At 37.9% G+C, this 27,078-nt stretch overlaps 4 protein-coding genes, 1 long non-coding RNA gene and 1 pseudogene across 8 annotated transcripts; 2 read left to right on the top strand and 4 right to left on the bottom strand.

Annotated features, from left to right (window-relative positions):
- Window positions 1-1,876: 1,876 nt before the first annotated feature.
- On the bottom strand, window positions 1,877-2,441 carry LOC135617051 (small ribosomal subunit protein uS9-like; annotated as a pseudogene). The gene has a single exon (XR_010488598.1). The product of XR_010488598.1 is annotated as a small ribosomal subunit protein uS9-like (transcript).
- On the bottom strand, window positions 1,877-6,876 carry LOC135617049 (uncharacterized). 3 transcript variants are annotated; one of them, XM_065116939.1, is made up of 9 exons: window positions 6,740-6,876; window positions 6,478-6,650; window positions 6,164-6,249; window positions 4,714-4,860; window positions 4,518-4,626; window positions 3,363-3,486; window positions 2,938-3,211; window positions 2,704-2,822; window positions 1,877-2,579 (listed from the first exon to the last, which is right to left on the bottom strand). In XM_065116939.1, exons 2-8 carry the CDS (start codon window positions 6,599-6,601, stop codon window positions 2,721-2,723), a joined length of 966 nt encoding a protein of 321 aa, XP_064973011.1. In that variant the 5' UTR covers window positions 6,602-6,650; window positions 6,740-6,876; the 3' UTR covers window positions 1,877-2,579; window positions 2,704-2,720. The 3 variants fall into 3 exon arrangements, with proteins under 3 accessions (XP_064973011.1, XP_064973010.1, XP_064973009.1); XM_065116938.1 differs by having other exon boundaries at window positions 2,674-2,822; window positions 6,478-6,834; XM_065116937.1 differs by having other exon boundaries at window positions 6,478-6,834.
- A 763-nt stretch (window positions 6,877-7,639) lies between these two features.
- LOC103991417 (LRR receptor kinase BAK1) lies at window positions 7,640-14,621 on the bottom strand. The gene is made up of 11 exons (XM_009410873.3): window positions 14,219-14,621; window positions 12,220-12,352; window positions 12,070-12,141; window positions 11,119-11,262; window positions 10,762-10,833; window positions 10,593-10,664; window positions 10,405-10,517; window positions 9,830-9,964; window positions 9,414-9,755; window positions 8,880-9,274; window positions 7,640-8,311 (listed from the first exon to the last, which is right to left on the bottom strand). The coding sequence occupies exons 1-11, from the start codon at window positions 14,358-14,360 to the stop codon at window positions 8,000-8,002; spliced, it is 1,932 nt and encodes a 643-aa protein (XP_009409148.2). The 5' UTR covers window positions 14,361-14,621; the 3' UTR covers window positions 7,640-7,999.
- A 2,588-nt stretch (window positions 14,622-17,209) lies between these two features.
- On the top strand, window positions 17,210-19,584 carry LOC135617047 (co-chaperone protein p23-1-like). The gene is made up of 6 exons (XM_065116936.1): window positions 17,210-17,367; window positions 18,130-18,316; window positions 18,406-18,568; window positions 18,678-18,712; window positions 18,794-18,869; window positions 19,205-19,584. The coding sequence occupies exons 1-6, from the start codon at window positions 17,363-17,365 to the stop codon at window positions 19,294-19,296; spliced, it is 558 nt and encodes a 185-aa protein (XP_064973008.1). The 5' UTR covers window positions 17,210-17,362; the 3' UTR covers window positions 19,297-19,584.
- A 1,115-nt stretch (window positions 19,585-20,699) lies between these two features.
- Window positions 20,700-23,027, top strand: LOC135617048 (uncharacterized). The gene is made up of 2 exons (XR_010488597.1): window positions 20,700-21,724; window positions 22,695-23,027. It is a non-coding gene; the product is annotated as an uncharacterized LOC135617048 (long non-coding RNA).
- Window positions 22,627-24,300, bottom strand: LOC135617046 (homeobox-leucine zipper protein ATHB-13-like). Its single transcript, XM_065116935.1, has 3 exons — window positions 23,996-24,300; window positions 23,535-23,911; window positions 22,627-23,195 (listed from the first exon to the last, which is right to left on the bottom strand). Exons 1-3 carry the CDS (start codon window positions 24,105-24,107, stop codon window positions 22,854-22,856), a joined length of 831 nt encoding a protein of 276 aa, XP_064973007.1. The 5' UTR covers window positions 24,108-24,300; the 3' UTR covers window positions 22,627-22,853.
- Window positions 24,301-27,078: the final 2,778 nt, after the last annotated feature.

The following is a 27,078-nucleotide window of genomic DNA, read 5'->3' as shown; positions in this document are numbered from 1 at the left end:
AGAAACAAGGAAACTAACTGAAGCGGACACGATCTGCCACCGCCGTATATGAGATCGTCTAAGGATGGACTTGCACATTCTATACAGATGATGTGAATTAAAAATACCATTGTTGTAAATTCAAACTTGCACTGGTGTCATATTATCCTTCCTTCATGCCACCATCAGGCAAACGAAAAAAAGAAAAACTAGAGCCAAAAGAAAAAGTACAAGTAGAACAATCAAATACCTCCACCATCTAACAATATTCTGGCTACACCTAATAGAGACAAGCAAAGTTCTCCAAATTACTGAATTTTTAATAAGGAAATCCTGATAATGACAACTGCAGAAGTTAGCAAATCTGCAAGTAAGCCTCTAGCTCCAAAAAAATTGAATTGTAGTATTACTCCTAGCAATGCAATGCGTACAAGTTTGCTAGTGGCATCAACAAGGTGTGAAGTGGACAAGGCATGCTAGCTCTTGCAAATCAGCAGCAGAAAAAAAATTTTCAGGTTACACGGGCCATCACTCCAATACCCTTGATGGACACAACTATATATGTTCCAGTTTTGCACACTTAACACCTTCCAAAGTTGACTCACAACATCATAGACTAGTTGGTGGGTCCGTTTCCAGAAGGTTATCGTCAAACCAAGTTAGCAAAACAATCCTACACTAACCTCAACCAAATGATAACTCCAATGAATGTCTATGCTAAATTATTTATGTGCTGCAGGCTACAAGCTCTCAAGTGCAGAAGAAGGGATCACTAATGTGTAAAAGGAAGAAAACATTATTATAACTTGAAGAAGAAACAACCTCAATTGTTGTTCCAAACCTGTATTCAGAATTACTAGCAATGAAATCGAGCTGTCCACATGAGAATGAACAAAAGGTGTGTAGTCACTAAAGCAAAAGCTTTGAAGCAAAAAACACTCAAGGGAATACATGGCATAAGCACCAAAGGATTTTGATGATTTACTGCAGCAATAGTAACGATACCAATTAACATGAACAGCACAAGCCAACTACAAAGAGAAATACTTGATCAGTCTGCAACTGTTGCAACCCTTCCGTAGAATCACAGTCAACCGTGCAAAGAACAATTCAGAGACCAAGATCCCTGCCCGCATGCACAACTTTTCCAACCTGTCTTTGCTAAATAAGCCAGATCATTGATAGGCATTGGAGAATCTAGGTGACATAGAATAGACATTTCAATTTCCATTGCTCAAAACAATAATAACTTAAGGACAGAAGATAAGAGAAATACAGAAAAGAGAGGATACAAACAAAGGCAGGCAACGAGAGAAGAGAAAAGAAGACAAGACCGCTTTCCCCATCTTATTAGAATCATAGCATAAAATTCATCATTTCTCTCCAAATCTGTTCAATTGCAGAGAGAAAGAAAAGAGAGTTTGTAGAGAAGTTGGTTCTTCCCGGTCTTCTCCACTTTCTTTACAAAGATTATGATCACATAATAGAATGTTACTCTCATAACTTATTATAACCAAATAAAAGCATCCACAGCTCTTTTTGTCAAGGCCATAAGACACATTTAACTTATTCTAACCAAATAAAAGAATCTGTCACTCAAGGCTATAAGAAACATTTCAGCTAACGGAGGCCCTTCTAAATGAGTAGGGACAATTAACATATAGGAAAACATAATCATCACATAGACCAAATGGCTACCCATTCTTAACGTGAGATACGAAAGAAATGCCGCTGAAGGCAAATTTGACAGTCTCGAGGAACACTAAATTGCAATGGTGTTACCTTGTTTTGGTGTTGATTTGTGCATTAGATACAACAAACATTAAAAGAAACTGCATTTCATAGAGCATTATTAAGACTGCAAATTAGGGCAGACAACGAAGAAGGCTCGACGGAATAAAGCAACATCTAGTTCACAATATCAAAATAATAAGAAACAAAGAGCAGAATCATAGCAAAAGTTGTATAATCGAACATCCATCTCTTAAGAAAAGAACAAACAAGCCTCAGAAACATTGGACCAAAAGATAAAGAGCCAAACTCGATGGTGATTGAATGCGAACCCATTCCACGGCAGATATTAACGGTACGACTTCTGGAAGCGGGCACGGGCGCCACGGCCTCCGAACTTCTTGGGCTCGCAACGCCGTGGGTCGGCAACCAGGAGGGTGCGATCGTAGCGGACGAGGATGTCCTTGATCTCCTTCTTGGACTGCTCGTCGACGTACTTCTGGTGGAAGGCAACAACGGCCTTAGATGCGGAGGTCGACGCCCATGAATCGCTGCCGGCCGAGGAGGAGGATGGGCTCGAAGACCTTGAGGCGGAGGATCTCCGGCTTCACCAGCTCGATGGGGACGCCGTTCACCTTGATGAGGCCGCGACCGCGCTTGCAGTGCGCTACCGCCACCGCCGTCTTCTTCCGACCAAAGCACTGGACCGACTCCACCGCCGCCGCCGCCATCTCCCGCGGCCGAGAGGGTGACCGCAAAACCCTCGCGAAAAAGGGTTGGGGGTAGATGGCCACGTTATATGTGCGATGGCCAGCGGTTGGGTTCGGGTCGAGTTGAACTCGATCTACGGTTGGACCGGGCCGGGAAGCCTAGTGTCAAATAGAATTAATGAATAATACTAAAGATTAATACCTCTAAAGAGTGGATAGAGCGAAAATACATCAAATTAAACGAATCCCACACGAATCAAATTAAGCACAACTGGTCATTTGCCTTGAAAGGTTATTAGACTACAGGAGTCCGAGTGCCTTTAGCTGTCGAACATGGTCCGCGGGAAGGGGTGGCGGGCACCAATCTGTGGCCTCGCTGTCCACGTCCTCCACTACATACTCCTTTAGTATGTAGTAACATAACATGAGAAAGGATTCAAACAGTAACAGTTTCATATCAATAAAAAGAAGGTAAGGAATTGCTTATGCCAAGATAAGAGAAGAAAACAGGACTCACTTCTGTTAGCATCCGTTTAACGAGTATATGATAGTGACGCTGCCAAATCCTTTGCCCGACCATGGTTGCCACGATCACGCTGTAAAATATGCCGACGACGGTGAAGAGCCCAAGAACAAGTAGTCCAACAATAAGCATCAATGGCAAACCCGCTTCGCCAGTCTCTCCTCCTAAGCACCCGCATTCCCCGCCTGTGCTTCCACAATTATCAAAGCAAGTGGTACAGTCCGCCCAGATGCAGAGGGTACCGGGGAGATCACAGTCTGCACGCGGTCTGAAAGAACCCCCCAAAAAAGTATCACATTAGACTTGAAATTTACAGAGATCCAAACACAGGAAAGGCGAAGATATACGTGAAAGCACACATGTAATATTACAACACCAAAATGAAGAATATAGAAGGTATAACTGGATATGGTACTAACCCTGGTCGACAGCAACAAAGACAAAATTCTCGGCACGGCTGAGCCAAATCATTGTGCAACTGTTGATCGTAACAAGTTATAAAGCACCCAGATAACCCAAGAAGAGCAAAAAATAATAGCGCCCCTGCAATTGCAAACAAGCTTAATGAGGAAATGAAATGGCCCAAGTACGATGTTATAAACAATACGAACATTGATCTGGGAGACAGTCTAATTTGCCAGTTCATCATATTCCGGCTAGTAGACAAAGAGATTTATGCATGTGCTGCACAGAAGAGTCTCATGGCATTTGAAGTCTTAAGCAGGTTCATGAAGGATGATTATGGAACCTTCAGTCTTGGATGAAGAGAAGCAAAGAATTATGCAGCTTAAAGACTTGCTCCTAAATACCTCGGTAGTACCGATAGAAACTTGGACGTTCATAAGAATTTCACAACTTGAGAATGTGGAGTGATTGTTTCACTTTCCATCAGTTTTAAATGGATTGCATCACAAAAAAGTTTTCACACTGATCATTATTCTTGTCGCAGTACCAAATTAGAGCATGTTAAGAAGAAGGCAGACGACAAACAATATGGAGTTCTTATTTTGTGTCAAGACATGGGATTTCATCAACCAGGATTGTTTTGGGGACTCAAGTATAACATGTGAACTTACTTTGACACCCTTTCCATCAACACTTGGTTTATAACTACAGGCAGGACCTTGTTTGTAAGTCTTATTGACCTCTAGCACCGGCCAACTGTTCTTAAAGTGCCAATTATTGAATATATAACGATAATTGTAATTAGAGAAAAGTCACACCCTGATCATTTAATAAGAGAAAAATGATGCCCTCGGTCATTATAATACGGCTAACTCAAGCACACGGTTTTTATTTTTGAAGTAGAAAATCTGTTTTCCAAGGTAAAAAAAAAAAGCAAAAATAGATTCAGATATTATGGTTGCTCATAATTGTTATTTATCACAAGAAAATACTTGTGTGTGGTTTTCCCTGATTCCTCTTTAACAAATAAGCTAGAGTCTTTTTTTATTGAAAATTAACACCATCTTAATGTTAATAATAGTGTTGCATAACATGGACAAAAGGCAGGAGATAACTGATCACAGACAAAAAAAATTGTCATCAAGTGCTCTAATGGTTTAGAAGCATACCACATATATAGTAGAAACTTATTTCACTGTCAAAACCACAAGCCATTCGCAACCAATAGTTCTGAGAGCGATCAACCAAATAAACCAGATATGCCAACGAAGAAATTATCTGTTTCAAATGCAGACATCATAAGAATAGGTGCAAGACAAAAGGCATTAAATTGTCAAGAAATGCAATGATAAAACTTAAGCTCACAAGTTGAACAGCTGCAAAAATAAACAGTATATCCCTGGTAACAAAGAATCGGAACTTCAAAATTCTCCATTTCCTGTCTGCGGGACCGTGCACCCTCAAATAGTAAGGAGCCTTGCAGGTTGTGCAATGAGAAAATGCAAAACCTTCCTGATGAAAACAAAAATGTGGCAAAAGTCAGCTGTTAGAAATGAAGACAATTTCACATATATATTAAACATAAAAGAGAATAATAACAAAAATGACAAGAGACAACAATGATGACATTCAGGTGCAGAATTTTCTAAAAGCATATGATAAACCTTTGATATCAGAATCTATCTACTTATATTGGAAAACCTGGCAGATAGATCAGTTATCTAAATTTAAATCATTTGCTGAACTGACATGAACTTCCATTTGCAGTTTTAGATTATGACACTAGCAAACCCCAATTACTTCCATAGATAGCAATGTGCACCTCAATACAGTCTTAGTCAGTTCTGCACAACAGAAATATTCAGCAGGTGATTCCTTAGCAAGGTTCGGAATACTGTAGCATACCGTCCGGTACGAACAATGCATACCAATCCAATAAAGGATTGGTACAAAAAGTATATACTATACTATTGGTACATCCTACTGTATCATATGTCGGTATGTCAGTACAGCTCGATATGTACCATATCAACAATCGTTCTGTCACGGACAAAATTGTAAATGGGGTGTTCGACGTAATGCTTATGTATGTCCATGTCTTTTGGTTTGTTCATGCTTTGCACAACATGTAAAGGACTGACAGTAGGCTTAGCAGCCCGATTTTCTTTCGGTCTGTAGTTGACCATTTTGGATCATTTGTTGTGCGACCGTTCAGAGCTTGTAAAGTCTGTTTGTAATTTGCATTGGTTATGAAGTGTTTACTGAAATGATTGCTTGTGGATCCCGAATGAGACGTTTTCTCTAACCCGTTTTCTCTTTTATAGGTTATAATGGACCATAGAAGGTTTCAGGGAGGGTGACCTTTGCAAATGAACACGTAAGGGTGTCGCACGACTTGGGCAAAACCAGCTAAGTTCGTGATAATTCGGTATACCAATACAGACCAGTAAGGTGAACCATGTTCCTTAGATTCCTCCGCTATTCTAATCTCAACCTTGCCCTAAGCTGTTCCATTACAATGCATCTAAAAGTTTGAGCTGTTGGGATTGGTCATCTTTGTCCATCTTGAACACTAAATCTTACTTTTCTATTAAAAGACCCTTCACATAAAAATCAGATTGGTGCAGCTATACCCCTATGGCCACGATAATCACAGTTGATACTTGCATCTAGAACACTAAAACTCAACAAATCATATGATGAGTATTGTTATATTCTTACACGACAAGCGAGGATGTTCCAAATATATTTCAAGGGCGCATTTAAGCCGAAACCTTAACCAAAAGGCACGCACAAGCGAAAACTGAGCACTCACCTTCACAGCCCGCCAGTGGTCCAAGCATTCACGGTGGACGTACTTGGAAGTCCCCTTGCACTTGCAAGGCGCTATGAAATCCATTCCTGCAAGTCAAAAACCCAATAAAGAAAACCCAAAATTGCAATCAGCTAAAGAAACTGCAACAAAATGACACATCTCCAGACAACAATCCAAGATTCCGACTCTTCTGGCCCCCTACTATTTCAAGAGATCAAGGATCGGAATCTCTCCCCAAGTTCCGCGAGGAAGAACCAAGAGTCGAGCTGGATTGAGAGGAAAAAACTGGAAACAAGAGGGAAAAGAAGGAGGACCATCGCTTTCAAGGCAGATCCAGCACTGGAATTGCTCGCTAGAGCCGGCTTCCAGGTCGATCTCGTTGGGATCGGGGACAGGGACTGGCGCGATGAGCGGGGAAGAGCACGCGGGATCCGTCATGGGAATGGCTGGAATCTCCACCGTTCTTGTGTAGAGGTAGAGACAGAAACTGTGATCAAGAGATGGAATCAAGGAGCAAGAGGCAGATGAGGATGACACAAAGAATCCATGGATCGACGAAGCCCAACGGAACCAAACCAAGGAAATCTCTCTCGTTCGCTTCTCTTCTTGACCTCCTTCCCCACAGGGAGAGAGCGAGCAGATTGGCGAAGACCGGGAGTTAGTGGCGATTCTATATTCTCCCTCTCTATTTATATATATTTCGCGTAGAAATTGTCTACTTCACGACTTTGTCTATTTATATATATTTCCCCACTGCCCACGACGCCTTCAAATGCGGGAAAAGGTTTAATGCACAGCACAAGCTTATATCAAATTTATCCCTCCAAGATAAACTCTCTCTCTCTCTCTCTCTCTCTCTCTCTCTCTCTATATATATATATATATATATATATATATATATATGTGGAAACCAAGTCATTTGATCCTCCTAGGAAAAGAGGGCTCCTCTCTTCTTGGAGAAATCAATAGTGAAAGTGAAATCCATGAGGAATTCAAAAAAGGCAGAAAATTAATTTGCTGTATAGAAAAAATTAAATGAATAAACTATCATCATGCAACCTACAATACTTTTTAATGATATCACAAAGAAGTGAAACCAGTTATGTCTCTCAGTATTGCTTTGAAAAATCTAAGTTAAAAATAAATGTTAATAGTAAAAGAATCTCGGAAAACCTTACAACACAACAATAATAGCAATAAAATCGTAATCTTTACTCAACAAATGATTCTACAACAGTAACATCAATAATAAAATCGCAAGTCCGAGAACTTTCCAATGTTTATAAATGATTCTAAAGAGCACGACACAACATTAACTTAACAGTAGCACGATGTGTACTTTCCGTGCAGCCAAACCTAACAATTAACTTCCAATCCATGATGAATACACACACAGGTGACAATGGTAATATCATCTGAATGTTTCACGAACACAAACTTATTTTGATCTTTATGCAAATGCAAAAGATGGAAGTGTTATAGAAACTATACAGTCTCCTGGATGAGTATCCTTGCGATAAGATCTTCTGGCTAAATGTTTGACAAACAAGCAAAGTTTGAGTACCATTCTGTACATGAACAACAGAAGTTTGTGTTAGTACACGTGAAACATACATTCTAGCAAGAGGCACCAAATCTGCCACTTGCAAGAAGAGAATTGTAACATTATCTCACTAAAAAATACACTTTAATGGAAAACACACATGACACAATGGACCCATAAATTAATTTACACAATACCAACTCCCTTTGAGATGTAGAATATGGTCACGGAAGACATGAAATGCATGAAAACTAGGAGATTTTAGATGGTGCGTAGCATTTTTCATCTTGTGGTCATCTAGGTCCAGATAATTCAACTGGATGAAGGTTGTCGGTGGAGTCTAAAATCCATTCGTTGTGATGACGTGGGACCAGCTCCTCTTGTCTGACCACTTCAACCTTTTGCCACTCCTCCCACTTCTCGGTAAGACCATCGCCTTCAAGCATCCTCACCACCTCTGACATTTTTGGTCGTTCCATTGGAGAACCTTGAGTACACAGCAAAGCCACTTGGATGAGAGACTCCACCTCAGCCTCAATATACTGGTTCTGCAGGTCAGGATCAACCAACATCTCCAGCTTTTTCTCTTTTAGTAGTCCTTTTACCTGAAAGAAACACACATGTGCTTGCTTAATTATTCCAATAAAAGGGCCCCAATTTGAGGTAGTTGATTCCCTACATTTAGGGATACTAGATGACTAGAAATATCAACAAGAAGCACAAGTTATGGTGCAAAACAATCTATGTATGATTCCTGATATACCACTTGACAGGTTATCGACTCAAAATGGATAACTTCATGGCACGAAATGAACATTTACCAGCCTAAGAATAAGCAGAAACTTCCAACAAAAATATCTGGTGGCATCAATTTGATAGACGCAACAAAAATATCTCTTGCTAATCACAAACACATGGACCCAAACCTCAAGAACTATGGACATTAGTATCACTTTTCTGTCCTCTTTAACTTCTTGAGGATCTCAACTGCTAGAGCTTATATGCAAAAATGAAGCAAAGTCAAGTCTAAACTCCAAGCAGAACCAACCTGGACCTGGGTCAATCTGAAACAGTAGCAGACTAAGAACTGATGGTAGTATCATAAAATATAACTGAAAGAAGTGCATACTGCATACATCAAATATTATCATGGGAACAATGTTTGACGCTTACCCAGTCAAGCAACATAACATCATCATCATTTGCAAGTCGAGCAAGATCAAATGCCCTTTGCCCTGTAATCAGTTCCAAAAGCATGATTCCATAGCCAAAAACATCAGTCTTCTCCGAGGATTTTCCAGTTGACAAGTACTCTGGAGCTATATGTCCTATAGTTCCACGGACAGCAGTTGTTACATGGGTATCCTTGTAGTCCATTAGTTTAGCTAAGCCAAAGTCTCCAACAACAGCCTCAAAGTCCTCATTCAACAATATATTTGCAGCTTTAACATCGCGATGAATGATTTTAGGATCACAATGATCGTGCAGGTAGGACAGCCCTCTTGCAGAACCCAACGCAATCTGTCGTCGTGTTGCCCACTCAAGTGGTGGCTCAGATGGCGGCCGCTCTACAAGCATAAAATCTCTCTTTAAAATGTTTTAAAAATGTAGTTCTCCAGTGGCAATAAAAAAACTAGAAATGATGTAGCTAAACTTTTCAGGTTCTAAAAAGTAATAAGTGGTCTGGTATAAAAGAATAATAAATACCTCTTAAGCGTGATGCAACACTTCCATTAGCCATATAAGGATACACAAGCAACCGTTCAGTGGGTGTCATACAAAAGCCACGAAGCCTAAGTAAGTTCCGATGCACAGCCATGCTAATCATCTCAACTTCTGTTTGGAATTGGAGTTCCCCACCTGGAGTGCGTTCCTCTTTTAGCCTCTTTACTGCTATAAGTGAACCATCTGCAAGTCGTCCTTTATAGACTTTCCCAAATCCTCCTCTTCCCAGGATGTTCTTGTTGCTAAAATTATCAGTTGCAATTTGTAATTCTCGCAGGGAAAATCTTTTAAGCTGGCCCAAATGAACTTCTGGGTCCTCTTCAGCTGCACACCATATCTGGAATATTAAGCATCATAATAGTAACAACAGTAAATAAATCCAGTCCTTATGTACTAACCAGGTACATCAAAGAAATGTTCTTGTGGCTTACGACGCCGCCACCATGCAAACACTATAGCAGGAACAGCAAAAACCAAAGCAGCACCAGCAGCAACTCCCCCAGCAATTGCGCCAGTGCTAGAAACACTACTTCCTGTTGAATGGCATTTAACAACCTTTAGATTTCAACCACAAGAGTTTTTACATTATAAACCATACATGAACTGGCACCCATGGTTCTAAGAGCATGATCTGAAAAGGTAAAAAAAGGTCTCCCCAAGTGTAAGACAAAATTATGCGCTTCAAAGCAACATGCTGCCAACATGCGATCCCATTAGCCCTTGTTAAGCAGTGGACTCAACCATGGACTCTAACATGAAGCGTATACAAACTGACAAACCCTTTTAGATCGATGGAGAAGGGAATGAGAGAAAGAGAGAGAGAGGAGAAATCAAAAGAAATAAGTTGCTAACTTTATGTGCCGTACTAATCAGAGACAAAATAAACGAACACATCAAATTTGCCTACAGTCAGGAAAAAAAATCATAATGAAATAACTTCAATCAAGCAGAAACAACAGGCACAATTACTTACCTTGGGATGACAGTGGAATTGGAGGAACAAAGGGAGGTGGCGGGGATAAGGGAGGAGCACCAGGACAAGCCTTTGTTGTACCCGGGCCACATAAAAGAGGGTTGTTAGCAAAACTGCAAATTTATTCCATATCATCAGAAACAATGATAACAATTGATGTTTACAATTTTATCAAACCCAAAATGCACCTTATTGGAGTAAACAGTGAGAAGGACCCAGTTGATGGAACTTCACCAGACAGGTTGTTATTTGACAAATCCCTGCATGTTTTTTGTCAAAATAAAGACACAATTACATAGTAACAATTACAATATTTTTGAAAGGTGTATCAAATATATAAAAATCAGATCAACTTACAGAACTTGGAGAGCAGTGATATTAGTCAAAGACTTAGGAATGGGACCCGACAAACTATTATTGTTAAGCCGGCTATCCTTCAACAGAAATATAAGAAAATAATAATAATTAAATTGTAAAAGAGAAATGGAAAAAAGAAAAAAAATAACCACTGGTAAAAAAACTCAGCACCAAATATTCAATTAGGTGGAGCTTCAAAACATCAAGCCACAAAACAGAGACATAATTCATACTTGATAATAGATATTCTCAAAAGTAACCCAAGAACCAGAATTTACAAAACCAAAAAAAAATAAAAGTCCTTTTTTAAGCATGCAAGACCCAAATAAACAAAGTTCAGAAAGGACAAAGTCATACAGAAAACGCAGCTTTGTTAGCTTCCCCAATGACTCAGGAATTTCACCAGTGAAGCCGTTCAGGTAAAGATCCAAGCTGACCAAGTTCATCAGATTTCCAAGGTCACTAGGTATCGTCCCGCTAATATTGTTGCTGTAAAGTTCCCTGCCATTGGAAAGACAGGTGCATGTGAAGCTAAGTTTGAAATCACTGATCATTGTAATTAGCATCATGATACAATTCATAGTAAAAACATGTCTAGAATAAGATTCTGTATCAGTCAAAAATATACATTTGGCAGAGGACCTAAATTTCAGTATACCGGTTATATAAATCATGAAAAATCTCAGAGCTAAGGAATTTCAGTATGTTCTGTTTAAGGCCATCTTGTGGTCACTGTCTTATTAATAATTTCAATAGTTCCAACATGTTTAAAATTTCAGCTTAAAAAATCATTAATTAAACCCAAAGAATAACACATAACTGCAAAATATCAACAAACCAAATTCTATAACCATAATTTTGTGTAATTCACATAGATTCAGATGGAAGCTTATAGAAATACTAGTTAAGAGCATTTAACACAAACACCTGAGAACTGTTAAGTCCATGTTTGTCAGCTATAGTGAAAAGCTAACTTCTACCTAGAAGTGTTATTGGTTTGGGAGATGCCTGAAATAAGCAAACAAAAGAGCAGTTGTGTGATCAAGGTGAGATTGAAAGAAAGCACATTGTTATGCTAAAGAGGCATTGTCATCTTGCATCCAAATCTATTGTTTTCCTATATCAATAAATTCGCTTATCAAGAAGTAAAATAACAATATAAATGTCAAGATCTTTTCTTATCATACTTTTACAAATTTATTTATTGTAAATTGATAATGGCAATAAGACATTGGCCTGGTCAACTGTTCAATACCAATTCACAATTACGATTCTCAGAAGATCCAGAACAACTGATGCAGAACTTACAGATACTGCAGATTTTTCAACTGACCAAGATCGGGGACCAAAGTACCAGAAAGCTGAGCATTACCAAGATCACTGAAAGAAGATGAGCATGGTCAGTTCATAGAGTTCCAAAATGACAAAAATATAGCACAAAGAGGTGGGTACACTTACACTCTAATAACACTATTGTCATTGTTACAAGTGACATGGAACCACGTACATGGATTGACCAAAGTTGGATCCCAGCTCTGTAGCACGTTATTAGGATCAATTAAGTTGGTCTTGAGATTGTGCAAAGCATCACCTGTTGGCACCAAACTTTAGCACATGAAACTAGAAGAACAAGATAAAACCTAAAACCACCTAAGTACTTCAAGGGTTAAAAAAAAAAGCTGTTGCAGAAAGGGATTCTAGTGTTAAAGTAGGAGAACATCAATACAAAACAGTATATGCATAGTTGAACTAATACCATAATTATAGAGGGGAAAAAAACAAATTATGCATGTTCTAATCATAGGAGTCCAAGAAAAATTGGCAACATTGCATTATTTAGAACTTCCATGAGGCATCACAAAATGGACCATGTCAATCCACATTAAATTCCTCAACTCTGCAACTCTACCAAGATGGTCAATCCACATTAAATTCCTTAACTCTGCAACTCTACCGAGATTGATGTCTGGGCAATAATTTTGATATTTTTCCTACATTGTCAGTATATTCTAATAAATATAAGAGTGTCGAATGCATCTTTTGATCAAATAAAAGGCATGATTAGCCAAACGAAAAAACACATGAACAAAAAAGTCCTAATCTGGGAAGAACATCGAAAATAATGTGTTTTCACCATTAAACCAGACATATTTTCTCAGTTTTACTGGACCTTTTGCAAAAGCACTATTTGCATTATACATATGGTTAACCATTATTATAATGGCAAATATTTTTTATAACCGCCCACCACTCTCTTATATACTTGGGTTGTACATTCTGCAAAAATTGGCATTACCATTTGTAATTGCAACCAAATGACCATCAACTATACCAAAGAAAAATTATCTATGTTCCAAATGATCATCAACTATAGCAACGAACTATCTATCCATGTTTCAAGAGATGTCGATCTCTAGAAAAATAACAAATAGTAACATGATGGGACCCACTGGAAAGCTACCAAATGTACAGATAGGGAAACATATTGTGAGCACAAATTCTTTACTTATGAAAGGCAGAAAATGGTCATAACTTGACCAAGAGCGACCACTATTTTCAATCCATCACCATCTTTTTCCAAAGTACACCGTTATAAAACACAAACTTAGAGAGAAGTTGAAAATCACTTCAAAGAAAGAAGCTTCTTCCCATAAAACAACCATCCATATCTGTCAGTCTTATTCCATTGGTCTGACTGGTAATTACTAATTAAACACACAATCAAATAAAAGCAAATATTTTGAGTCACAAACACAGTCACTGATAGACTCTCCTAACTGGTTATCATCAACTCCTGGTCTGTTTATTGCTAATAACCTCACCTACTTATCTACTGATCAGTAAAATTTTATATTTTCCGGGAAAAAAAACACTCTCCTAACTCCACCAACTAAAAACTAGTAAAAGTAAGAACCCAAATTCCAATTGGACAAAATACCTGACAAGTTTTGATATCTAAGCAACTCTACAAGTATCCCTATCTAAATCAAGCAGACCATGCTCTACACCATCCCCAAACAAACACGCAAAATCTTTCACAAAAAATCACCCTCACTTTCCACAAAGACCTTACAAAGGGGGATATCGACAAAAAAAATACTGACAGGAAAGAAACTTTCTCTCGAAGCCACCACCCAGCGTATATATCAGACTTATTCCTTTGTTTGGTGGTACATGATTGCATAATTGCATAACCTAAAACAAGGAAATCGTCCTTGAGTTGCGATTACAGCAACCATTTGACTACTACGCCAATTCATACCCAGGACAGAAAAGACCTCCAAATTTGGATATCAAACCAAATATGTCGTGCCCCTTTCCAAATCCAGCGGACCGCGTCACATCAGTGAAGCATCTACCACGTCCCTTCCATGAGAACAGGGAAGATTTCTAGCTCTCAGATTCAAATCAATCACCCAAGGACCAGCACTACGGTCCGAGGAAGGGCACTCCATACCTTCCATGTTGGCGAGAACCCTAGCCAAGGCATAGAACACCAAAACGAACCAAAGAAACCCACGCGACAACTCCACCGGCATCCACGCCAAGCAAAAGATCCGCAATCCGCAATTCTCCAGCAACGACCACACGAAACCCATCTCCGCAACCGGCTAAAGAAGACTACCACTCGCGAAGCCGGGATGCTTCACCATTCCTCGCCGGGAGAACCGTTATAGGCAGAGGTGGTCGGATTGGGGATCCAAAGGCGACGAGGTGGGATGGAAGCGAAAAGGCATCGACAAAACCGACTCCGTTGGTTGGAAGGGGATCTGCTGCAGTGCGTTGCGTCCACCGCCGCTGTTCTTAGTTTCTTTAAGGAAATAAGATGCACCGAGAACCCTGTCCTTTGATCCTTTGGCAACCTGGTCCTTATACATTCCAATTATATATATATATATATATATATATATATATATATATATATATATATATATATATATATTCTAATTAACTATATATATATGTTCCATTTATATATTTATATATATATACATTCCAATTATATATATATATATATATATGAATTCTTTTCAAAAAAATATTTTAAAAATTCTCACATAGTACCTCAAAAAATTTTCTTTAATCATACGAGAAGATGATTTTACTCATGTCACCATCGGATTCGTTATCGTCCTGTCTTTGTATCGCTCTTTTCTTCGTGGACCGTGTGAATCATACTCAATTATTTCTTACTCACAAAAGAAGTTTGTAAGTGACGATGATGGTGTTGCCCCTTCCCCTTTATAGCGAAATAAAAAGTGCATAGGTCGCACCCCCTTCTCCTTTCCTCACTTACGATTGACAATGAGAAGATCTTACGAGTGATTGTTCAAGACTCATGAGGGGGGGGGGTAACTAATACGTAAAGACATGACCAAGGGTTATGCAGAGCGTGATGTCAATAAGGGTAAAGTAGTTATTTTGAAAATAAAAAAGTTACGAGGAATTTTTAAAGTTGGAGGACTATCTTAAAATTAAAATTTCAAGAATTTATCATATATATAATTTATATATATATATAATTTGTTTCTATTTATATTTGAAATAAGGTTATTTCTTTTGAACAATCTTTTTTTGGGCTTATATAGGAAGGTGCTATCAATTCTTTATTTTCTAATTTGGTGTCTCTTTTTCTCTAATTTTTTAAATGTACCTCACCTCCGCCCCTCCACGAAGCTTGGTCGCCTCAATCTCTTCCTCTATATGGCCACCTCTTACTACGAGGCTTTGTCATTTTTGCATGGACATCTTCATTCCAGTTTTTTCTCTTCGTAATGAAAGTGACGAGCAATCAATAAAGGACATTTAGGAAAAAATAAAAAGAGTATTAAGTATAAGATATTACTATTTATAATTCTATTTTTATTATTTATAACTAGAGCTTACTATTTCAAGATCATTTGTATTATTCATAGTCCCTTAAAAAAATGATTTACTATTCATAGCCTATCTAATTTTACTTTTACCCTCTTTTTTCTTCATATTGTAATAGACTCTCCTTATCAGCATACCATTCCGTCTCTATTATTTCTATTATCAACTATCTCTACTGCTTGTTGCCATCGATCAATCATCAACCTTAGCTTGCCCATTTGTCGTTGATACACGATCATCGTTAACTTTATTAGTTATGAAAGAGGAGAAAGTCACTATTATTTTTCTAAATTTAAAAATAATAAGATGGAGGTTATAAATAGTAGTCTCCATTAGTGAGTCAATTTTAAATATTTCTAAGTTGTTCGTTTATATATATATATATATATATATATATATATATATATATATATATATATATAAGGTGTAACTAAGATATATTTATTAGATTTGATGATTTATATTTGGATAAGATATATATATATAATATAACTAATTAGATTCTGATAATATATATTGGTCAATACACAGGATCTCTAGGGACTAAAGCAGAAAACATCTTAGTTATATTAGTTGATGGATTACACTATCTCTCTCAAATCTTCTCCCTAACCATCAATTTAGGATTACAATAGTTCATTTTTGATTTGTGACGTAAAAGATTGTTTTCGCATTAAATATAATATATTACAGATTTTATACTAATAATATTGTGTAGAAAAATATTCATGTGAGAGTCTCAAGTAATATGGTTGATGAAGATAATTGACTCATTAATTTTTTTTAAGATTAAATTATTGAGCCAAACAACTTATGCTTATTCCTCTTACTAGAAAATATAATTTAAATATTTACCTATTTTTGACATGAGATGATTAAATTGGAGTATAATAATTACTAAGACTATACAACAAAGATGACTCTCATTTTTCAAATAGAAGATAGAAGTTCAAATTGATATCTCTTTTTTAAAATGATAAACAATTTTTTTTCCCTATGCAATCTCATTCCAAATTGACACTAAAATTGGAACAATTTCTAAAGTTAACCAAGAATAAACTATATTGGAGATAAGTTTTTATATCAAATTCAAAACCATTCAGGAAAAACAGGATTTTGTTGAATGAATGAATTAAAAACTCTATGATTTCATGCAATAAATACAAATATTATTATCCGAGTTCGATTAATCAAGATTTTTATTAAGACATTCGAATTAGTTAGTGTATTATTATATAAATGATGGATCTCAAATTCGAATTCACGCATAAAAAAAATATTAGGATCTCGAAATATTTTAACCGTCCAAACTAAGTAGACATCGACATTTATGATTGTTTTGACTTTTTGGATCTCGATTCAAAATTTTAATTCATTTATGCTTCCGAGTTAGGATTAATATTAAAAGAAAAGAAAATTGTTTGTTTTGGGCTGAGGTCGGGTCAGAGATCGGCCCATCAGACCGAACACCGATGGTGGATATCGGCATATGGACGGCTGAGATCGTCTGAAGGGGTGGAGATGCAGGGATGAGGAAGCGTGTTGGAACTCTCTAGACTCCTGTGGAAGGATCCTTTTCCCTCCCTCCTCCCCTCTCTCAGGCTGCGTATATAAGTGTCAACGGCAGATTGATTGCCCAAATGCTACCTCGAACTGAGCTTCGAGGTGTTTGTTTACGCATCAGAGATCCTCCTTTTGCTCGCCTTCTCCTCTCTTCCCTTCCAAGATGAGGTAAGACGACGAAAACTTTGTTTAGCCTATTTTTGTTCGGTTATCTTTAGTACTAATCCCGTGAGGTTAGGGTTTTAGTTTGTGCTGTTGTGGGTTAGGTTTGAATGGAAGGATGTGCCCTTTCTTGGCCAGGTGAAAGATTGACGTCGGAAAACAACATTCGATTGCAATTTATGTTTTGATCATGCTGATTTATCTGCTTCTTACTGCAGTCGAGAACGATTCGTAGTGGGTGTATAAGAATCGAAGCCACCTTGAGTTGGTGGACCTCTCTGCTAGTCTCTGTTACGTTTTAGTCTGTGTAGCTTCTGGATCTAAACCGCACTGTGCCTCTTTTTTTCGTTTTACTTTTGGCATTTACAATGATTGGTGATACAAAGCATACGTAACGGCAATTTTTATTTTGTTGTGCCCATGTCTTCTCTGTGATAGAATCGATGAACTCGGAGCTGGTCGTGCTTGTTATGACATCGAAATATGTTCACTAGTTTTAGTATAAGCTTCGATTATGTGTGTTTGAAGAACCATCCGACTAGTGCCGACCATAATTTTGAATCTAGCTTGCTTATCTTTGTTTAAGAAGAGAAAAGATCCGTACTTGCCGGGGAGAGGTGTTCATGGTGGAATGGGTGGATGTAGCTCTTGATGTCTAAGAGTAGATTCTTTGGTGATTCAGCATACTTGATTTTTGTTGACTTAAGTAAATGTTCATCTCGGACCATCGATACTTTAGTGAACTGATGGATGTTCCTTGGTCTGCAGCCGTCATCCGACTACAAAATGGGCTCAAAGATCTGACAAGGTGTATATTACTATTGAACTGCCAGATGCGAAGGATGTGAAGCTCACATTGGAGCCAGAAGGTCGTTTCTATTTCTCTGCAACTAGTGGAACAGCAAACATCCAGTACGAGCTCGACCTTGAGCTGTTTGATAGAGTTATTGTTGATGTAAGTATCCAAACAAACTATTTTAACTTCTCGAAGGTCCCCTCAAAAAACTTTCATTTGAGGCACTGGTTTGACAAGAAGCACTACAGGAGAGCAAAGCTGCCGTTGGCTTGAGGACTATATGCTACCTGGTGAAGAAAGCTGAGAAGAAATGGTGGAGCAGGCTGTTAAAGCAGGCAGGGAAGCCTCCTGTTTATCTGAAAGTTGATTGGGACAAATGGATCGATGAAGATGATGAGAAGGAAAATAAGTGTAAATACTCTGCATCTCATAATACATTTCTGTTCTAGCTTATTATGTTTGTTCAAATTGCTATCTTTGTTGCAACTTTTTATGAATTTTGAAATATTATCCTGTGCAGTTGGGGGCATGGATTTTGATGACATGGATTTTTCGGTATGTCATCTGGTCAAAATGTTAAGGAAAAACTTTTGAGTGATACTCTTTGTAGATTCTCATCTTTCTTGCAATGTGCAGAAGTTGGACGTGGGTGGTGCTGATGATGAGCCTGATGATGATGATGATTTGGCTGATACTGCCGATAGAGATGGAGGTTAGTCTTGTTCTGTCTGCTTGGGCATGAGAACAGCAATATATATTATGACCATCAGTTCTTTGGTTATTCATTTGAATGATAATATAGTGTGAGATACCTTTATGATAGATAGACAACAGTCTAGGCAGAGCAAGTTTGTCTAATGTCCTTACTGAAATCTACCTATTTGTGCTTAGGCATTAAGAGAAAATGCAGTAGGTTAGTTGAAAGGAATTATTGCAATTGTTTGTTCAACCTGCATATCTAAAATCATATTGCAAAGAACACCCATGCAATGTATGCTGCATAATCTGGCTTCTTCAGCTGATATCAATTTACTGTGGTTATTCCAGAGGATGCTGATATGGAAGAGGCCAAGGCAGAGGGAGGAAAGGTGGAGCCTGCACAGGCGGCATCTACTAATGAAGCTGTAGACAAAGCATGACCAATATCTGGCAGCTTCATGCTGTGGAAGCCTCGTCTTGTGGAGGTCCATTGCTTCTGTTAACATAGACGACAAACTTATTGTTTGGGTCATGTCTTTTAGTGGACGTCTCTTAAAATCTCATCCTGTGGAGGACGATTACTTATGTTAACATAGATGACAAGCTAGTTTTTTACTCCGTGTGAGTCTTTAGCTATGATCACAATGATATTTCTTGGTCTGTGTTGGATATATTTCTGGATTTGATATTTGTCAAATACAGCAGAATCCTGTGTATTCCTGAGTTCATCTTTATGAGCGTTTCTTATGTCCAGTATCTTCTTTAAGATGGGAAGAACCTCACTTCCTAAAATATCTACTTATCTGTTGAGTTTTGAAGCTATTAACCATCCATTGTGCCTCTAGGAACTCTCAGGTTTAAGCTTTCTGACAAAAGCAGGCTTGGATGCAACAAGATTTGGTTTGTCTATCCAACATTCCCAATCATGACCAACGAAAGTTTCTAGTGATTAAATGTGCTTGAGAAAACTTGTGCAGATCAAAGGATATTGCTTTAAGCATCTCATAGTTTTCGTTACCTCTGTTGCGTTGATGAATATTTGTGTGATGATAACCTCTATCTATGCCAGCATTGGATCCTACAATTTCGTAGGATCAAGTAAAGAAATTTTGTGATGCAAATCGCCACTATGCCAGCATTGGATCCTACAATTTCGTAGGATCAAGTAAAGAAATTTTGTGATGCAAATCGCCACCATCTGTTGATAATTTGTAGTGTTAATTTTATAGTATTGACCTCCTGAGGTTGCTGCAGATTGTGTTAGGATGATCTCGTTCATGCGATGGTGGTGGCTGCACATCCACTTCAATTTGGGGTCAAGACTTCAATGTTATGCGCTTGCACATCCAGTTAAGGTCGCATCGCTTTGTTACCGAAAGCTGAAACTACTAGGAACAAGCTCTTCAAACTTATGATGAAGGATTTGGTTTCAGGTAACCGCTTTAAAGAAAAGTTCTTCTTTAGTTAAACAATAATCTCAAATATGTTTACTTCTATTTAGTTTGGTATCTTGCAGGCCATCAAATAAAGAAAAATGCTTCCCAGGGAACCTATTCTGTCAAGCTTAATAGTTGAACCATTAGCTTGATTTCTTCTAAAAAAAGCATTTGATGCCTACTAATTTATGCAGTTTTAGATGGTGACAGCAGTTTTTAGACTTCAACTCATTTGAAAACTTCGGAAAACTTATATGCGACTTCCAGTCTGCTTCCTCCGGGGCAAGTCAAAGTTCGCTTTTGTGTTGTCCTGCTTCCGTAGTAATGTGGAGTAAATGTTAATCATAACACTAAGACAATTTTTCTGATGCTTTCCTGAAAAGATGTTCCAAGTTCATCAGGTATTCATTCAGCAATCTTTTTATGCAAGCTATAGCATTCTTATATGGATTATAAAAGGCTTATTCACAACATGTTCCAAAATATTCTTTATCTTCAGTGGAATCATAAGATTTTTCAGAGTAGATTACTGTATAAAATTTGTCATATAGCCATTATTTTGCCAGCGTCTTTATGCCTGAGTTGCGGGACTACATGTCCCACCTCTTTTATGTGTTGCACATGTCCTAAAGCTAGAATGACATATTCAAAATCCCAGGCTAATGCACAATCAAGAAAAACAAATTGGAGGGAGATTTTTTAGAAAGAAGGTACCATAGCATCGTTGGCAACACATGCTACTCAAACAGAAGTGAGGATTCATTGATCTTTTGTCTACCACCAGGCCACCAAGTGCTTGAAGACTTTTCAACTCTACAAAGTTGAAAAGTTGACATTTTTAATAGGTGATGGCTGCTACTGTTGTGTAATGTTGACATTTTGAATCTAGTGAGTTTGTTAAAATAATTAGCAGCCAACTTTTATAGGCATTACATGCATATAAGTGCCCCATTAGTCAACTAAATGAGATAAGTTAAAGCCTCAACAGAATCCAGCCTATTATTTGTGCTCTAGATCCTCAGATGGGCATTTGTTTTATATCAATCGAGGATTTTCTGGTTATGGTAAATTACATTATTTTAATTGTTCTCAAAGGCAAGATGGTGAGTCATAAATGATCATACTGTCACTAGGTCTACAGGTCTTTGGTTACCCAACATGGTCCCTTTTGTTCTTGACATAGCAGTACTTTCTTATTGATGCTTGTTCTGGAACTCAGAAGACTAGACTCCAGTCAATATACATCTTCTGACAGCATGGGAACTCTCATTCTGGGGCCTCATCATGGACCTTATCTTGCTGAGAACATAATGACAGCCTCTTATCAACTACTTGGGATCTGTTCTCAATCATCATCTCTGGTATGAACAAAGAACGACCGCAAATGGAAGACCAGTGAGAAGCTGTGTGTGTACTGTGAGGTCTAGCAAGGGTAAGGTTTTGAATAGTGTCTTGATCGATATGATATATCGAGCTATACTGAATATACTAACACATGGTACATTAAGATGTACCGATATATCATCGATCCTTTATCGGATCGATATATACCATTCATATCGAATGGTATTGCAACCCTAAGGGTTAATATTGAAATTTTATTATTTATGTTAACACTAAGGACTCTTTCTTTTTGTACAGTTTATTAAAACATTTAATATTAAGGACAATTAATTATTGATTGTGTTGTTGATAGGTGAGAATTAATACTCTGTTAGTATAAAGGATGTAACACTTTGCCAGCATAGTAATTCAGGAAAATGCAATAATTTTGTGGACATGATTTGACTTCTATCACAGTATATAACTGTATAGATTCTAAACTTGCTTGACCAGGCAATTGTATGAATCATGCATGCTATTTTGACTAGCCTTTGTTAGCAGCAGGTTGTTACTACCAAAACCAAAGACAGGCTTCTCCAAAATATCTTGTTTCCTTTCCCCTGCCATCACATTTATGTACCTCTTTTATGCCATCACCTTGTACTCTTCTTCCTCATTTTCTTGGTCTTATTTAAAGAACAAAGTACTGTGCAACACACATTTCAAGAGAGTGAGGCATACAATGATAATGGGATAACATGTGGAAGTCACTAATTAAAAAGAGTTACATTTGCTTCACATAGTTCAAAGAGATTGTTCCTTTTTTCTCCAATCAATGTCAGAACAGCTCATTGCATCATGTGTTTTGTTGTGTAATCCCTTTGATATTTGAATTCTGCTGCATCATCCATGTAAGCATGTGCATTTGTTGGTTATATACATATGTACATATAGAACCCTGTAATAATCACTGCAAGCTAGAAAATAATATATATGATGCAATTTCGAATATCCAGTAATTGACACTTTTATTCCTTTTACCAATTCCTTCATCAACCTCACTCAATTTTAACTCTCAGCAGGATTGTTCTTAGCACAATAATTCCCAAGAAGGATCTACTAACCAGCTTCATCCAGCTGCTGCTGCTGATGCAGAACGATCTTTCACAATTCAAAAAGAGTTCTTCATGCTTCACCAATGACATTGATCAAACAGATTGTGCTGATGGCATTCTTCCTCAATGAAAGCTGTGGTGGTCTGACCATGACCAGAAAGCAGATTGATCTTCCATGCTGCACAACAGGTTGCTTAAGGTGCCCTCATGTCCACCATTCTCAAGCTTGGGGCACTGTGTTTCTGGCCTCGAGGAGCTTTGGAAGATCTGGTCCATGTCTCCCGGCCTAACTGGCTGGAAGAAAGTAGAGCTTTGGTGAGGATGCAGTGGGCTCTTATCGACTGATTGCCTCGAGATATCTAAGTTGATCTCAGAACTGTTCTCACTTCTGTTGCTGCAAGATCCTTCAGTATCTTTGTTAAGGTTGATGAGATCTGATGGTTCTCTGCCTCTAAGAGCCATGATCTGCAACTCACATTCAAGCTGGTTCAGGTCATAGAACACACAGTGCTGAAGGAGTGATGGCTTCTTTTATGATTAATGCAATGAATATGTCACTTGCAGAAAGATTGTGCTTTAGAAAGATGGATATCTTAAAATTGTTCCCCTGAGTTCCAATTAGCTATCATCAACCCAAAAGCCACGCAAGTACATGTCCAATCTGCGAAGATATCTTTCTCAATAGACCAAGAGCCATGCATGTAGCAATGATGACAAGTAAACATGGCTCCTTTTTCCCCAAGATGCAATTATATGTTCATAAGCTTCAGATAAATCGTAGACATGATGAGAATTCAGCAGTACCTCAGCTTGGAGTTGATTGTTGTGGGCTTTGAGAGCTTCGTTCTCAGATTTGATGGCCTCAAAATGCCTCTTGAGCACATCATAATCCTTCTCCAGTTGCTTCGTCTTCCACCTCGCCCTTCTGTTCTGGAACCAAATGGCCACCTGCCTCGGCTGCATCCCCAGCGTTCTGGCCAGCTGCATCTTCCTCTCGGGCTCCAGCTTGTTCCCCAGCTCGAAGTTCTTCTCCAGTGTCCTCACCTGCTCCACGGTGAGCCTCCTCTTCTTCTCCCCTGCTTGCGATCCATCATCCGACAGGTCCTCCTCGGCGCTCATCTCTCTGCAGGTGTCCATCCCGGAGAAGGGCACAGATCTCTTCCCCACCATCGAAGCCGTACCTGCATCCAACACCACCACCACCGAGAGCGTCAGTTCCATTCGGAGGACTTGGGGATGGGTGTCATGGCGAACGCGCGACTCACCTCTGAGGTCTTGGAGATTGGTGCATGGGGAAGGTGTGAGGAGTTGGTGTTCTTCTTCATGGGGTGTTTGCATCTGCAACATGAAGCCATGATGGAAGAAGGAGGACGCCATGCCTTTGCAGGCCTTTTTCGTCGCAGGTTGAGGGGATCACCAGCACGAGGACATGGTGATAGGGAAAGCAAGAGATTGTGAGAAGAAGAAGGTGGAGATTCAGATGGATGTGGAGAGATCAGAGTACCGAGAGCTGTAGGGATGCACAGTACTTCGAAGGTTATCGGCAGGAGAAGCGATATATATATATATATATATATATATATATATATATATATATATATATATATATATATATATATATATATATATATATATATATATATGGAATCAATGCAGTGTTTAACAAAACTAGAGAATGATTCTAGTAAATCCATGGATAGTAAAGCTAACATGAGTGCAATTAATTGTAAGTAACTTTGGTTGATTTGAGAAGTCCTTAATGAGATGAATTTCTTAGTAAAATAATATTTAATTTATTTTGTGAAAAAGATAGCTTATGTTATGAATTATTGGATATGAATGTCAAAGTCTTGAATAAGAAATAACTCAGTCCGAAATATGGTAAATTTATTATGTTTAAATTTAAAAGATCTCATATCTATAGGAAGAAAATGAGGGAGTCAATTTCAGTTAGCAAACTTTTATTGCTTATGATATGGTAGATATTTAAAGTAAATAAAAATATATATATTTCAAAAAGGTTCTTTTTTTCCTAATTTTTCTTCCTTTCTTCAGTGGAATTATCTTTATAGAAGACAGATGTTTCTATCATCTTTGTTATTTTTCCTCTTTGCTTAGAGTGGGGGTTCTTTTAATTGAAATGTGGGTTGACATAAAACAACAGAATGACTGAACAGTAATTGGAGGGATGAATTTATCAGATGCACAAGTTTACTTTGAGGATTTTGGGTGGTGGCTTGGAGAGAGAGAGAGAGAGAGAGAGAGACACATCAGGAATCTTAAGGGATGGGTCCTATGGGTTGCAAGGCTTGCTACCTAACCCACAAACATCTATCATGCAATCTTGTTTGTTTCTCAGTGTCACCAATCTCTCTCTCTCTCTCTCTCTCTCTAGCAGCAAACCTAGCTCCAAAAGTAGGGATGAGTGTTTATTTTTGTTCTCTTTTTATTTCTTTTAGTTTATTTTTCCTTGGGCCCTCTGCGGCCAGCTATATGCCATTGCCAATCCCACCCTGCCAAAACCCAATCATCATGTTCCTGTCCTTGCCTTCTCCTTCTTCTGCCCTCACCACATATCCCTGTCTCTCTCTCTTTCTCTCTCTCTGTCACTCTGTCACCCATGGAAGTCCATCTCCCAACATTCCCAGGGCCACTCCATTCACAACCATCCTCTCAGGGTAATGGTAATAGCATGACTTGACATTCTAGCTAACTCTACCTCACTGTTCCTTACCCAGGAAGTCATGTCATATCAATGATTAGAGGGTGTTACTGAATCCAAATTCTTCTATACGTCTCGAAGAAAATAAATGTAAAGGGTAAGTAAAAAAAGATGAATTTTGCTATCAAAAGTCGTAAATCTTTATTTTCTAAGATAACTAACATCTTTAATAAAAATTTATCATTTTAAAAATCAAAACCTTAACATTTAGTAAGTCGAATACATCATCATAAGATTAATAATTTCGATGAAATACTCGTAAATACTATTGTAGTGGTTGGATGGAAATTACACGACTAATAACATCGTATTAAGATATATTTTGTGAAACTTATTATTACCGATCAAATTTCTAAAGCACGGATCAATCTGCTGATGATGTATTAAAATGCACTGATCAAAGGTGAAGGATTTAAAATATTATTTAATAATTTTTTAATATAAAATATCAATTGGCCAATGATATATTAAACCGGGTTATATATATTATACTTTCTTATCGAAGAATTAGGGTTTTGAAATCTCATCCAACAATTTTTTGAGGAGTTACTAAAGTTTTAATCTTGAGATAAAATCTCATCCTCCCACATACCCTTTGCAAAAGATGATGAAAATTCTGAGCACATATGAAGCATAAATGACCAATATCACTTTTCTTGAATCGTAATGTTAATGGGCTTTTGGGCCTCTATTGCATGGTCTAATTGGCCCGTATATGCTTTTAAATGGGCCATGTGTGACCCATTATCCGCCATGGATTGATCTCCCATCCCAAGGAAGCATGTCGAGCGAGAGGCAATACCATTGCTCTCGCTCGATTCATTTGTTGGGAAGAGGTTTTGCCTCAATACATACTGATACAGTAAGTAAGAAGAAAAGTTATCTTTAGAAAAATCTTTATGTTTCATTAATTCTTGATTTTGTCTTTCCAATTGTGTTCATGGCCCAAACTTTCTCTTCACTGTTCAGAATCCTTTCTCAGGAACAGATTGATAGGTTGAACAAACAGAGAATCGACTCTCTTTCTCTTGATAAAAACACAACATCGATCGATTCTGAGGTACCAAACACTTTTTTACATCTATTTGTAGGACCTATCACAAACTCTCTTGGTCTTTAATGCAAAGTATTATCGTTAGATTTTGTAGTCCTTTATAATTAGATAAGATGTATAATCGAACTAAATGAATTCTGATGACAGATATTAACTAACAGAAAAGAAGTATATATTATGATAGGATTCCTTAAGGGATGCGCTTGATGGGAGAAACTCTCCTAATAACTTATCATAGACCCTCTACTTATGCATCTCATAGACATGTGCTTTTGCAGAGTGTCTAATTCTTTTTGCAAGTTGACAGTGGTGTTAGATCTAAAGACGATGCCTTTGTAGATCACACAGATATCCCTTTCAGATGACATCAAAAGGTACGTATTATAAAATAACTGATCTAATGTTATTTAATTTCAATCATAGCATAATTTTTTTTTCATATTATATATATCATATAACAGTTTTTATGCTTACAATTACTTCATAGACACAAAAGTGATGCTTTCACCATTGTCCCTAAATTCCCTAAATGACCAACATAAGATTAAGAGTTATCAACAAAGAAAGCTCAT

This window comes from Musa acuminata, chromosome BXJ2-7 (assembly GCF_036884655.1).
Source record: "Musa acuminata AAA Group cultivar baxijiao chromosome BXJ2-7, Cavendish_Baxijiao_AAA, whole genome shotgun sequence".
NCBI lineage: Eukaryota > Viridiplantae > Streptophyta > Magnoliopsida > Zingiberales > Musaceae > Musa > Musa acuminata.
This window is presented reverse-complemented; position numbering and strand designations above follow the sequence as displayed.